Source organism: Macrobrachium rosenbergii, chromosome 1 (assembly GCF_040412425.1).
Source record: "Macrobrachium rosenbergii isolate ZJJX-2024 chromosome 1, ASM4041242v1, whole genome shotgun sequence".
Classification (NCBI taxonomy): domain Eukaryota; kingdom Metazoa; phylum Arthropoda; class Malacostraca; order Decapoda; family Palaemonidae; genus Macrobrachium; species Macrobrachium rosenbergii.
In genome coordinates, this window is record NC_089741.1 from 70,536,386 (window position 1) to 70,551,615 (window position 15,230).

General features: G+C 39.9%; 1 protein-coding gene across 1 annotated transcript; it reads right to left on the reverse strand.

Annotated features, from left to right (window-relative positions):
- Positions 1-13,653: 13,653 nt before the first annotated feature.
- LOC136840751 (uncharacterized) lies at positions 13,654-14,550 on the reverse strand. Its single transcript, XM_067107603.1, has one exon. It carries the CDS (start codon positions 14,548-14,550, stop codon positions 13,654-13,656), a length of 897 nt encoding a protein of 298 aa, XP_066963704.1.
- Between the last annotated feature and the right edge of the window lie 680 nt (positions 14,551-15,230).

Consider the following 15,230-nt stretch of genomic DNA (forward strand, 5'->3'; position numbering starts at 1 on the left):
TAAATCTCTCGCCCACGACTAAAACTGTAGACCTTCCAAATCTTGGCCTCTAGAGGGGATTGGAATCTTCTGGCCACGGCTTAGAGAAAGTATCCTGGATCTCTGCCGACAGGTTGTTTATAGGGGAACAGATTTGCTGCCATTCTGGATTGTTCGCTAACAACAAAGGTAAATCTCCCTAGACAGACTTTACGATACTGCAAGTGGCAGTTCTGTGACAGGAAGGCTTACTCTGTCCATGTAAAAACAACATGAGTTTGTTGCCTTCTTCCTTCGTCTTCGAATAGAGTTAAGAATATCAACACTCAAGGGCTGATCCAATTTGTGCAAATTGGACCTTATTTCTGAATAAATGGCAGGAAATGTGAGATTTATTTCGCGCAGCAGCTGAGGTGTTCATAATCTTTTGTAGGAGACATTTCATCCTCTAATTCTAAGACGAATGGTGTTTGGTGCAAAAGGTGCAAAATAGCAGATGACATTAAGAACTGGTATATATGTCTGTCTTACCGGCTTTCTGAGTATCTGGAACTCTTTTGTCTTATACATATAGCAGTCTGTTTTGTTAAACTATGTAAGATCCATGCCGATCGCAGATGTGACCCTTAGGACAAAGCCATCCAAGTTCATTCTTGAGAAAAATTGCATCATTTTATCTCTTTTCAATTTCTAACTTTGTGAGCTCAGTTGCAGAACTGCAAAAGACCTACATGATCTATACAGGATGTATCTTTGACATGGATAGTATTGGTATTCACGATGAAGAGCAAACGAGATGTCACGATAAATCGTTGGTTGTACAACAAAGCATTTGCCTTGTTGTTCTATCATATTCGAACTTTGAACTTATCTTCATTAAGCCTGGCACGTTGTCAGGGGAAACACTTCATGAATATTGAATATTACTTTTGAAGGTTATAGAGATTCCATGTTAAATGTATAATGACAACTTTAAATATATATATATATATATATATATATATATATATATATATATATATATATATATATATATATATATATATATATATATATATAATTACTTGCGGGTTGCTCAATGAGCAAGAGCCATATATGGCGTAAGGCAACGAAGTTTGCACATGCGAAAAGGGCAGTAACCACGAAAAACTCGACGTTGCTTCAGGCACACTTTAGAGGCGACCGCTGCTGCCCTCCGGACTGTCTGCATTAGAGATGTAGCGTATGTCTGAAAATGGGATTTGCGGATGCGGATATCAATGTTTTAAAATTTGTAGATGCGGATATCAGTCTTTCAAATTTGCGGACGCGGATGCAGATATTTGATGACATACCCTCGAGGATGTGGAAGTGATGCGGATATTTTCTAAATCTTAATAGTTTAGATATATTCAATTATTAAAGATGACTTTCAGCCACAGAGAGAGAGAGAGAGAGCAGGAATTGGAACAGTGAATAAAGAGAATGGATACAAATTACCTAATATTTGATGTACTAATTAAAAGTAGAAACATAAGTGATACTCGTGTACTTGTTTGCATACTTTCATATGAACGTACAAACAGTAAGAGCGAACGTTTTAGTTGTCTTGGCACAAGGTTATTTCATGCTCATTGCATGATAAGGGTAACAAAACTCACAACCATTCTTCGCATAAGAGAGAGAGAGAGAGAGAGAGAGAGAGAGAGAGAGAGAGAGAGAGAGAGAGTTTCCTAAAAAACGCAACACCCTGCCTTTATGATCACAACTGCTGTAAATAACCTGAAATTACTAAAAAACATATGCTTTAAACAAATATGCTACAAAACAAATATGCTGTAACAGAGCAACTGATACAGTAAATACTGTATGAAATGTGTAATTGTGTATCATGTATTCTGTATAATAAGACGAAAAAGCCAAATTTAGCAAGAAAAAAAAACTCTAATTTTATCTACAATGTATGAGTATGGACTATTGAACAGTGAGTAGAGGGTAATATCCGCATATCCGCATTCTCAAACTGCGGATGTGGATGTGGCTTCCAATGCGGATGCGGATGTGGATGCGGATGTTAAGAAATTGTCAGTACGGATGTGGATGTGGATTTACAAAAAATGCCGATAATCCGCGGATGCGGATCCGGATGCGTATATCCGAAACAGTCTGCATGCTCAGGCTGCCAGAACCGGATTCTGTACTGACCTGCATCTGTATTTTTCGTGTAAGACATTATTCAATTAATGTACCCTTATCTTCTGAGTATTTTCACCGTCTATGAAGAATGAATATCGGCTACAGAGGACGAAGTAATAAGAAAAACAGAAGTAGCATATTTGATAAATACTGCTGACGAAGCCACAGTAAATATATTTCTATTCTTCATCAGCGCTTAAATACTTCGGCCGCCCTCTTACGGTAGATTTTTTTTTTCTCTGAATGTGATTTTAATGCTATTAGTTTACGAAATACCGGCGAAATTAATGAAGACAGTGTTTACTGTACAAAATTTATGTAGAATTTTATCAAAACATTTTTTTTATTTGTTCCTTATTCCTACCATTTTTCAAAAGACGAATGAAGCAAGGGTACAACTATGCCATATACCCGCAAGTGGGCTTACAGAAAATTTTGGCGGTTTTTGATTGGTTGTCAAAGCTTGGGGGAGGGGGGTTGTGTGTTTGTGTGGGTGTTGGGGGGGTTGCTCTCCGATTGGCTGGGAGCGGAATGACTTTGGCAGGCGCCAAGCAAGGGAGTGCTGGTCACGGGGCGCGTTGTCCGAAGTATCGTGCGTCTGAATTGTCATCCCAGAAGCAAGCCTTGCCGTTCTCCTGACGGTGGTAGGGAGAAGGGTCACCTTGGTTAAGTTCAGGGACGGTTTTAATCGGAGAACGGCGAGGGCATCTTTATATCGGAGGGGAAAGATCCTTGCAAAATCCTGGATGGCGACAACGACCGTCGTCGCCTCTGTTAAAAGGAGCCCCTCGCCATCCTCCGACGGAAATCATCACTGAACATAACCCAGGAGACCTTTCTTCTCCCTACCAACGTCAGGAGAACGGCAAGGCGCGCTCCTGGGTTAAGAATTCAGCTGCCCGCTATTTCAGGCAGTGCGCCTTGTGACCAGAACTCCCAGGACCTGGAGCCAGCCAACTATAGGAGTCCCCCCGCCCCCACACCCCATCTTTGATATGCTCAAAAGTCGCCAAAAATTTATGTAAGCCCACGTGCGTATATTAATACGGCACAGTTGTACCCTGGTCTCATTCGCCTTTGGAAAAATAGTAGAAAGTCCTACTGAAACGTCAAAGAATAAATAAAATTTGGACAGCTGCTATATAATTTACCTGCTGCTACAAAAAAATTCATTCGAGAGATTAGGAAACTACGATACAAACAAACTCTAACGGCACCCAGGCGGTCATTCAATTCAATGAAGTTTGTTTGAGAGGGTCTTTTTCTGAAATAATAATAATAATAATAATAATATTAATAATAATAATAATAATAATAATAATAATAATAATAATAATAATAATAATAATAATAATATGGGGAAACAATTGAGACAGAAAAAAGCGCATGGATACTTATATATGAGACAGTTCCAAAGTCTATTACTTTCAATGAATAAGTAATTTCACACGATGGTTAATTTATCTCATACTTTTAATTAAACTTCTACTGAAATTCAAAAGTAAAACTAAATATTTTTAATAAATCATATAACCATTCAGTGTATCCAATAAAATACCGAAGACTCAAGCGGTACTTTGAAATATGCGAAAAAATCTATTTTTAAATTAATTCGTCTATCCAACGAGAGTGCAAGTCTACCATGCATCCTCCGAATCTCCTTTTCTTGGTAATTTTATTGTTCCCAGCATTGGACTCCTGCAGTCTGAGTGGATTACTGGGGGTTCATGACAGACTTTGACCTCCTTCCAAGTTCAGGGGAATTTGCATAGGAAGGCCCGAGTCGACCGATTAATGCAATTGCGTCCTTGTCTTGCAGACCAAAAGTTGAGACGAGACTTGTTGATTTCCTAATAGTTTTCAGTTTTAAATAGATTTCCCTCCAAAGTTTCAGTCAGTCATAAGGGTACGAAACCAAGGATAAATCTTGAGCATGAGGCTGTTCAAATTTTAGAAGTGAAGAAAGTTCTCAAACTGATAATACGCAATGTCGTCGTAGAGAGAGAGAGAAAAAAAAAATAATTTGATGATTAATCCTCTTCATTCTATTAATCATAATAAAGAATACGTTTTCGAAACAAAAATACCGATGGCTGTTAAACATGAAGCCGGTATTCATAACGACGACGAAATACTTCCTCATAGCGTGAAAATCATACCAAACAAAACATTGCTTTTGTATTTAAAGTGTAAGAAAAACATCGTGAAAGGGTGCTTTCATGAAAAAGGATAATTTAGACTGATAAAAAATAAACAATAAGAAATTCATTACATGGGAAGGTAACGTAGGGGCGGAAAGCCTGTTAATTTTAGTTACATTGCTATTACAGCCGTGCACCAAGGTCAGGTTCACAATAGATTTCATTCCATTCGGTAATTTCATATTTTCGAAGAGGACGTGCTAACCAAAATAAATGAACCTCAAATATCAGTTCATAAAATTCACAGCACTACATTTACAACGATATTCTAAGAAACTTGAGTCGGTTCTTATAGTGATACTTCTCCCCTTTCTACACACCACTGCAAACCAGTTCCGATTTAAAGCAAACCATTCAACTGACACCTGCATCCACATCCTGAAAGATTGGCTGAACTATTACCTATCATCAACCTCTCTTGTTTTCCTATGTTTTGTAGATGTGAGAAAAGCATTTGACAGAATAAACTACCTGAAGCTCTTCCTGAAGCTGCACAAAGGAGGCACACCTCTATACTTAATTGGCATTTTATGTTGCTTGTTCTCCACATAGCAATTCTGTGTCAAATGGGGTAACGTATTGTCGTACGGCTTCGGCCCCCTAAACGGGCTCCGGTAAGGGTGCATTCTCTCTCCATACTTGTTTAATACGTAAACAGATGCCCTGAATGTCAAACTGAACTCACTCCCAATCGGATGTATTATCGACGAAACAGCAATGAACAACCTCTGTTACGCCGACGATATGGTTTTGATTTCCCCATCAGTGCAAGGTCTCCAGCGACTCATCGACACTTTCCGCCAGTATGCTGAGGAATGTGATATCCTATACAACAAAAACCAAGGCCTAGTTCATGTCGCTGCTTCCGAGATCGCTTAAGCATATTACAGAACCACAAATTTTCCTCGTAAATCATTAAAGATACGGCAGACGTAGAACAGAGGCATCGTAAACTGTGTGCAACTGGCAACCTATTTGCAAGGAGGTTTGTCTTTTGTCACCGAGACACGAAACTGCTGTTCTTCCGCTTGTACTGCTGCAGCACAAGATGCTACAGCATATACGGGTGTTCCCTTTGGATGAACTATACCCGAGAGACCATAAGACGTATTACCGTCGTTCACAGTGACATTCTGAGACACCTCACCAACACACTTCGCTACCACTCCGCCACGTATACTGTATGTAACAGTATGTTCATAGAAAACCGCCTGGATAATTTAAAAATCTTTGTTAGGCGAACAATGTCCAGTCTGATCCCCGACGGGGAAACACTGGCAATTCGCTTATTCAATTGCATCCTGAGCAGTGAGGCAAGAAGAAGATCTAAAATGTGGGAATGATGGGAGAATGAGGCGTCTGTTCCATGAATGACGTTATCTTCCTTCACACATAGGTGGCCTGAGTTGTTGTATATAATTATTCTCTATTTTTGAAATTTATTAAAGTGTCATCTGCAGAATCTGTTATTATTATTATTATTATTATTATTATTGACGTTTGCTTTTTTCACTTTTCGTATTTAGCCTTCTGGACCTGATTTCCGTAAACCGCCTACTAGGTCCCTAGCTGGAAATTAATTGTATGCATCTGTTTTTTTTAATTGTTATATTTTTCATATTTTCACTATCATTCTCAATATTAATACTTCCATCACCATTATTATGAAAACTATTTTTACTACTGCTTCAACAACTATGTGGATATTGCTGATTATCATTTTTATAGTTTTATCCCGGGTATCTAGATTGTGTGTCTTGTATTGTCTCTACTTTGTATATTCCATGTATATGACCCTAAGCTGAAATAAATATTATTATTATTATTATTATTATTATTATTATTATTATTATTATTATTATTATTATTATTATTATTATTATTACTTAATCAAGAATCTTCGGGGCCCCATTATCTTCCGGGCCCCATTGTGATGCACTACTTTATCATCTGAACACTTTTATCTTTTGAATGTTCCTTAATTATTTGTTTATTGTGAACTTAGTGTGTTTACTCTACATCTTTAGGCTTTATGAGGAGACACCTAACAATAAAAACACTTCCCACGATTTTATGCATTAATTTATTTTGGTCTGACTAGAACGTGAACTGTTTTCTGTCAGTCAGGAAGCATTAAAACAACTTAATTCCCTTAAAGTTTTTCTGTCAGTCAGGAAGCATTAAAACAACTTAATTCCCTTAAAGTTGCTCGCATTCTACCGTCCATTTTTATTACTGGCCTTCTTTTGTTCTCCTACTTTCTTTTTGACTTGCTTTGCCACTTACTTGTATTCCTCTACATAATCTTATCTTTCAATAAATCTCATGTTTCCTCATCCTGCTTCTTATTGTGTGTATCCCCTCTTCCTCTCCTCCTATTTAGACAAGCTCTCCCGGCTGACAGTATAACCCTATCCTTCGATTTCATTTAGTCCGCACATACTTCTTAGGCCTCTCAATTTTTCATCCACTGTCTCTTTATTGTTCTCGCTTTCTTCTCTTCTAAATTCATTGTCCTAATGATAAATGCAGCCACATTTTCATATTTCCACTCCAACTTCAGCTCCTATCTATATTAACTTTGGTTTCAGTCAAAGTATTATTAGATAGATCACCATGCGATATATCGACTTACTATTCCATTTACATAAATGACACAAACAAACAATTTTTTTCCTGGCCATTTCTTCTTTGTCAAAGCATATCTATGCATATCCCCTCTTTGAAAAATGTCTTTCCACGGGGATTTCTCCGTTTCATTCACTTCAAGAACTCTGTACTTACCAACAAGTTAGCTCTTCCCGTCACCTACCTTTGTGTGTATATCGCTTAGCAAAACCAGTCTTATTATTCCCGAAACCATTAAACATCTTTTACGAATCGGAAGGAAGATATGAAGGCCAGTTATTGCTGTTCGTAAATAAAAAATAACCTAAAGGGAACACAAATAACTCATATGGTTTACTGACCTCTATAATACGGATGAGTATCCTATAGTGAAAACTTCTCTGAAAATTCTCTCTCTCTCTCTCTCTCTCTCTCTCTGTCTCTCTCTCCCTCTCTCTCTCTCTCTCTCTCTCTCTCTCTCTCTCTCTCTCTCTCTCTCTCTCTATATATATATATATATATATATATATATATATATATATATATATATATATATATATATATATATATATATGTGTGTGTGTGTGTGTGTGTGTGTGTGTGTGTGTGTGTGTGTGTGTGTGTGTGTGTGTGTGCGGATTTTGATTGCTTAACTTTTAATATATTTGGTAGAAATTAGTATGAATATCAATTTCATGAATATCGTGACAAGCCAACAAAGGTGAGGTAAGAATATTATAATAAACAAATTTTTCATCGATGAGAAATGAAATGGAAATCCTCAGTAAAACCGCCATGGCTCTGAACTAACTCTTGTCAATCGGAATTTGTTATCAAAAGTGGGTAACAAACTGACCGTTTGTACCTAAAATAACTTTTACTGAACTGTGGACTTTCGCCATCGACGGTGAAAAAGGAGCTATACAGAATCATTTGTGAACTGACGGTCCAGGAAACGTTTCTGAAAATATTAAAAGATTTTTCTTTCCAATATGTGTCAGGGCACGAACTATTTTCTTTCCATGAAGAAAAAAAAATTCAGCATAGTTTCTCTCAAGTCAAAACTTTTAATATTCTGAGAAGGAATATATAAAATGATAAAGTATATCCGGTATAAGATTACATATTTTATGCGTTAAAGGAAAACACCTAATTGCTTTTGATACATTGTTGAAAAGAGCTATGAATGAAACTTGAGAAGTGATCATTCCTATGACTTGGAGCACTGGCATTACAGCCCTCTGATGCAGACTTTTAGAAAAAAAAAGAAAAAAAAATGGGAAAGAACGTAGTGAAGATGTCACAACACGCTAAAAATTAATAATTAAATTTAAAATTTTTCCATTCAGAAGCGATATAAACTAGATAAATGTAGGTACGAAAGCTGCATAAGAGTCATTTCCCATCATTCGACTCATTTTAGTTTGGACACTTAAAGATGCGAACTTATATCAAAATTAAAAGTTAAAATAGTGAAATAAATGTTAGATTGGTTTTCCTATAAAAGTACTTTGTACAGTCCATACCAATGGATCATCTTTCCTAATATCATACTTTCACAGATAAAATGAAAATGATATCTCGAGAAAAGACGGATAAACGAATGCAATAAAATAAAATCTTAAGGGTCTTACAAGAAACACACATCTGAGCTTAGACAATCCTTCTAGAGACCTTACTATACTTTCTGGATATAGTGTGACTCATCAGGCAAGCCTTAAATAATTGATATACCTGGGAAGGTACCTAACATTTTATCACCCTTATTAGAACTGAAAGGCGATCAAGACAAGGACCGAGAAAATTCACTTTAATCAGAATCAAAATATTGTTATGCTTCTTTTAGTCTTTTTTAACACAATGCTTCAAGTTTGGAAAGTTACCCTTTCACAGAAGTTACATGGAAAAATCAAAAGCATTTATGAAGTTCTTCACTCTCTCTCTCTCTCTCTCTCTCTCTCTCTCTCTCTCTCTCTCTCTCTCTCCACGTGAGTGTAGCGAAGGCGTGGGTAAGAGTCAGCGTCTACAAACTTACTAATTTATTCAGACAGCAAACAGACAGGTCAATAACTCGTGCAAGCGGAAATGTAGCGTCCGACACTAGGCGAACGAAAACAGTGCTCCTAACACTGCTATCGCCACATCTGACGTGATGAAGGTCCAACTGTAGTCTTTCCTATTGAATGACACGTTCATGTCCTGCCTCCTGTACATTTTGAGTGGTGCTCCGCTGGCGGTGAATACGTTGAGGTTGGCAAGTGGAGTGGGGTTGAGTCGTTTATTTGGACTGGCTGGCACAAATGACCTGCATGCTACGGTGTCAACAAGGAATTCTGTGTCTGACCTTTCGTCCCTGATGAAGAAGCACGTGGAGCCTCTACGCTCATACTCAGAAGAAAGACAGTGGTGGACAGGCGCAGCTCATCTTATGAGGCAATTGGTCTGCTCACAGCTGACATTTAGTTGGATGGGTCGCGAGTGTGACCCTCTTGCATGTTTTTTTTTTTTTTTTTAAACAGACAGCCTTTGTCACATTTGCGGGCTTTCTTCCCAAATCTCCAGTGGAAGTAGCACAACCCCTCACATGGTTCGTCCTTCTTTTAACTGGTCTTTCCTTTGATGAATTGCTGGGGGAAGTTTTGTTTGTGGATAGGGGTGGCTGGTCCCCCTGGGTCGCTGTTGGATTACATATTGGTTGACTGCTGGGCCCGTTGTGGTGCTGCTGCTGCTGTTAGTGGCAATGTGGGCTCAACCATCTTGTGGGCTATGTGCACTGCATCGACGAATTCTTTAATTAGTATGGTGAAGGCATTGGGCATGGCTGCCACTGTTTGGCAGGTTAATCTTGTGAGAAGTACCTCTCTCACAAGGTCTAGGGATGACTCAGGTTGGCCGCCTGTGGCAGGTAGCGTGTTTGTAGATGTGTAGTGGTAGCTTGTATCCTATGGGTGTTCCTATGTAGTGGAGCAATTTCTTGGCTCTTAGACCGGATGGCATGCAAAGGGATGACTTCAGCTGATCCTTCAGCAATTCATAGGTGATAGGGGTTTGAAGTTCTACGAGCCATCCTGCGACTTGCTCGAAGACGCTGTCCAACAGGAATTCGATGGTGGCGTCTGCTTTGCATGTTGAGGAGGTGATTGTCTTCGATCGGGAGATTGTTTCCTCCCTGAAAAACCAAGTTTCTGGGTTGCGGGGGAGAATGGAGGTAGACATATGGCGGCGGTGGTAATGGTCTTGCTGGAAAGGCTAGCATCATTGGGGTTGTCTGTGTCGGTCATCTCCATGGTCACCAATCTAGCGAAGGCGTGAGTAAGAGTCAGAGTCTACAAACTTACTAATTTATTCAGACAACAAACAGACAGGTCAATAACTCCTGCGAGCGAAAATGTAGCGTCCGACACTAAGCTAACGAAAAAAGAGGTCATCACACAATCATTTGTGTTTGTTGACAGATGAATATGTAAGTATAAATTGATATACAAGACAGGACTGAAGTTATGGTATATATGGCTGAAATGCTGACATTGTGATGCGTATGGTAATAAAGATACATTTAACATGCCAGTGATATGAAAGGAGTTATATGTATAAAAGATATGCGATGTATGCTGTGCTTCTTGGGTCAGTATGGCGGTTAGCGAGCCAGGTTGAAAAGACGGTATGTGGGGTCCACATGGAAACCAGCATGATAAATATAACAGATTAAACAAAATATTATTTGTCAAGACGAAAATCACTGACATAGAAGAAATAATGTTCAGTCACACATTTTTTGAGATCTCGTTTTTGTGTAACAGCGTGTTGGACCACAAGCGTCCGTGCTTTCATCAAACCAAGAGAAAAAAACCCTCAGTTAATTTAAATACAATGGTTTATTTTACATAATTAAAATTATGTTCAAAAGCCTTTTGTCACCTTGAAAGAAATAAAACACACACACAGTGACACACACACATGTATATATATATGTATATATATATATATATATATATATATATATATATATATATATATATATATATATATATATATATATATATATATATATGTAATTTATTATAGCCACAATACCTCTTAACTTCTCGAATTCTTCGTGCTTTTTGGATATGCTTGTAACTATGAAGCCGTGACATCCAAACACAAGAAATTGAAGAGACTTTGTGATTTGCCAGTCGACGGAGACGAACCCAGGTCACCTTAATCACCCGGGTTCGTCTCCCGCGATCGGCAAATCACAAGTCTCTTCAATTTCTTGTGTTTGGATGTCACGACTTCGTAGTTACAAGCATATCCAAAAAAAGCACGAAGAATTCGAGAAGTTAAGAGGGCATTGTGGCTATTAGAATTACATATGTGTCTGGTAAAAGTGACCAGTAGATTCTATATATATCTATATATATATATATATATATATATATATATATATATATATATATATATATATATATATATATATATATATATATATATATATATATATATAAACTTTATCACTTACACAGTTGCTCTGTGCATTAATACAATTACTAACAGGACCTCATTGAAACTGGTAGTATCTAGCTTTCCCGGGACTAAAAGTCCTCATTGTTAAGTAACCATAGATACTCAGCAATGAGAACTGTTAGTCCTGGAAAGCTCGTAACTTTTTATTGAGTAAATATCTCTGCCAGATACCATCCAGTTTCAATGAGGTTCTGTTAGTAATACACACACACACACACACACACACACACACACACACATATATATATATATATATATATATATATATATATATATATATATATATATATATATATATATATATATATATATATATATATATATATATATATATATATATATATATATATATATATATATATATATATATATATATATATATATATATATATATATATATATATATATATATATATATATATATTGTCATAAACTGGGAGTCATGGTTGGGGTGAGAATTCAACAAATTTTACAAGGGTAACTGCAAAGGGACCAAGTGCGCCCAGATTGTGAGCAAAAGAAAATTTATTTGAAACTTACCTTAGATCTCCCTGGATTTATAATTAAAGGAGGAAGGTCACCATTTTACAAATTTACAGGGGTTTATTTACAAAGACTTCAGCAGTGAAACAAGGAGACAAGCAAAACGACATGGTAGCCAATGGGCAGACTCATTAATTGGGTACGTAGAACAATAATGCAGGGATTGGCAACAAGCAAACTGATTAATAACAGGGGCCAATGTGCAATACAATTATTCCAGTTACAATAAAATTGGCTTAGTCATGCCCCGATTACACTAATTAGTCTCAGTTAGATGCTGCAAACAGATTCAACTCCAGGATGGGGAAAATAATTCATATAAAACTTGGTGGGGCCACAACGGATTTCAGAGATCGGACTGCGTCCAGGAATATTTTCAGGATTGAAATGCAGTCAGACTTATCAGGCACAGAATGCGAAGAGCAACTGTTTCTCCTGAAAGAGACGTCCTAGATTAGGAAAAACAGCACACACTGAAGGACATTTAATCCCCTTATAAATGTTACACCTTTCACATGTTAAATATTAACCACTACGCAGCCCAGCAGATAATTATGATGAAATCACGTAGGCACAATATGGGAATCGTAACTGCATGGGCTTTAACAATGAACATGTGATCGCACTCACACAAAGAGTAAAACGTACCTGCAAGGAGTTATACGCCAGCAAAAAGCAGAGGAAAAAAAGTTCTTAAGACGAAGTGCTTACAGATTAAAATCCTACCTCGCCACTAGCCCTAATATGCCTGTTTGACCTTCCCCATACCTAAATACTCCCACATCATGTGATGGGGGTGAAAAGGGGGTTTCCATTGTTCCCCGGATCGAACGATTTTAGGGGGAGGTAAGGAGGCCTAGCTCCTTACAGGTGCTAACGGCTATTATCTGGTTCAAATATTCTCACGGCTACAACCCGCCATATTGGCATCCACTTTAAGCTAACGGAAATAAAAAAATTCCCTAGAAGTTATCCTGATAACAGCTGAATAGGAGGGAGGGATGTAAATCCTTGATAGGTCCCCCCTTAAAAAAGGCCCTTCACACCCTTTCAGGTATGAGGGTCTTAGCTAATTCCTCCCGACTGGCCCATGACCCTACATAAGGAGGATTGTGGCTCTGCAACATCTAAAGGAACCTACCTAACTGCTAAGAGGGGTTCTAAATTGGCTAATGTACATGCCTAACCTACCTAATGGTATAGATACGGCTACTAACTGGCTATGATGATGGGAGAAATCTACGCCTAGACAAACCCACACGGTAAACACCTAACCTAACCTAACCTACTATCCCCACGACTCTGGCACTGAACGAACTGGCATTAACGAATGGCACGCATTGAATTAGGATTGGCACAATGCTTTACGATTAACACGCAACAAATTGAAACTTGACTAACCTGAAGGGTGATTCACAATGTATGATTAAGTAATGGATCAGTTTTGAGTCTAGAGTGGGTTGGAAGGAGGTTAGTTGGAAAAGGGTTAGTAGTACAAAGGCCTAAGTGGTTAATGGTTAATGCTACAGGCTCAGAGGGCACACAGGCTACCTTCTCTGGGCAGGTGCCAGGATCGCTCTAAGATGGAAGCGGCACTGTGCCAATGGGCAAGAGTGCCAAGAGAGCTTATGGCTCTGACTCACTAAGTGAATTTCTTCCGCCCCTTCTTCTTATTCGGGGACCTCCAGAGTCTGGCTAGGCCCTTCCTAGGGGGCGATGAGGATACTGACTCTGAAGAACGGCCAGGAGTGCCGTCAGGAGTATGATCAGGGGCAGCCTCAGGGGCTACGGGCTGGTCTCCCACTTCGGCTGCTGCGACAACCGTCGTGGGAAGAGAACCAGCGTCTGCGTTCTGGCAGGGCAGTTCCTGGTCAACCAGAAAAGAGGAAATGTCCAGGCCTGCCAGAGGGTCATCCTCTGCAGGTGGAAGAGTGTGGGAAGAAGAAATGTCAGGGGTCGGAGGTTCCCACTGAGCTATGATTATGGTGGTGAGGTGTGGTGGATCTCCTGTAGGAGGATCTGAGTCACGTTCTGGATCTGGCACTGGCACTAACTCAGGGCCAGGCACGGGAAGTACGCTTGGCAGGGAGCATCCACCCAAGATAGGTGGAGCTTGGCACTGACCAGTGCTTTCAAGTGGCACTGGCAGCGAATTGGTTTCAGACAAAGCTGAAGGGGGACCCGGGGGATCAAGACCCCTTGGTGTTCCTGGCGTGATCTGGGACAGCGATTCCTGTCTTGGTGAGAGGGCTGGGCCTCTCGGTTCGGTGGAGTTGGCCGCTGCGGCTAGCCTACTGGGGCACTTTGACCATCTCTTGGAGTGGCCCCTTATGTTGCAGGTCCTGCAGCGGTAATGTGTGCGATCCCTTCGTGATGAGGGAGTAATGCGTTGGTGGCCGTCCGGTCGCGAGATCTGCGGACTAGGCCTGGATTGTGTTCGATGCTGGTGGGTCCGGTTCGCTTTTGGGCTAACGGAAGATTGGGTTAAGGGTGGCACAGTTGTCACAGAGGCCGTGTCCCGCTTAGGAGGTTCTGGCATGGCCTCACTGGCAGAGGCAGTCAGGCAATAGAATGGCGGAGGTCGAGGGCATCCCAAGAGGATGTTTCGCCCTAGCAGGAATTCAACTCCATGCCTGATGTGGTTCACTACGCCCAGGCGGTGAATTTCGATGCTCTAGTCGGTAATCACCCGGAGCTCAACTGTGGGAACAGTTATGGACTGCTGGTCTACCCAGGTTACCGTCCATCTGACTTCCTCATCTATGAAGACACTGGCTGGCACTTTGGCCCGATCGATCAAGCTAATATCTGAGCCAGTGTCGGCAGTAGCCGATAGGTTCACTATTAGGCTAGACTCATCTAGAGGGGCTATGGTGACGAACTTTGTCCAGACCCGTTCAGGGTGAGGCTTTTCTGGCGGCTCAGCCAGAGAGGATGTGGTACTGATCAGGTGGACATGCCTGGGAGCAACCACATGTTTTGGACAGGCAGGATACCCTGAGGTAGAGTGTCCTGAAGCTCCACAGTCTCGACAAGGGCCCCGGGGAAAGGATGATTTCCCAGCAGTGACGGTGTGCTGGGAAGCTGGCGCTGAATTCGGAGAGGAAAAGGGATGGTTATTGGTAGGCTGACGAGGGTTCTTGCCCGGTTGGTTATTGTCCCTGTAACAACAGTCTGCTTCAGCATGACCATACTTCTTGCAGATGGTGCACGTAGGTC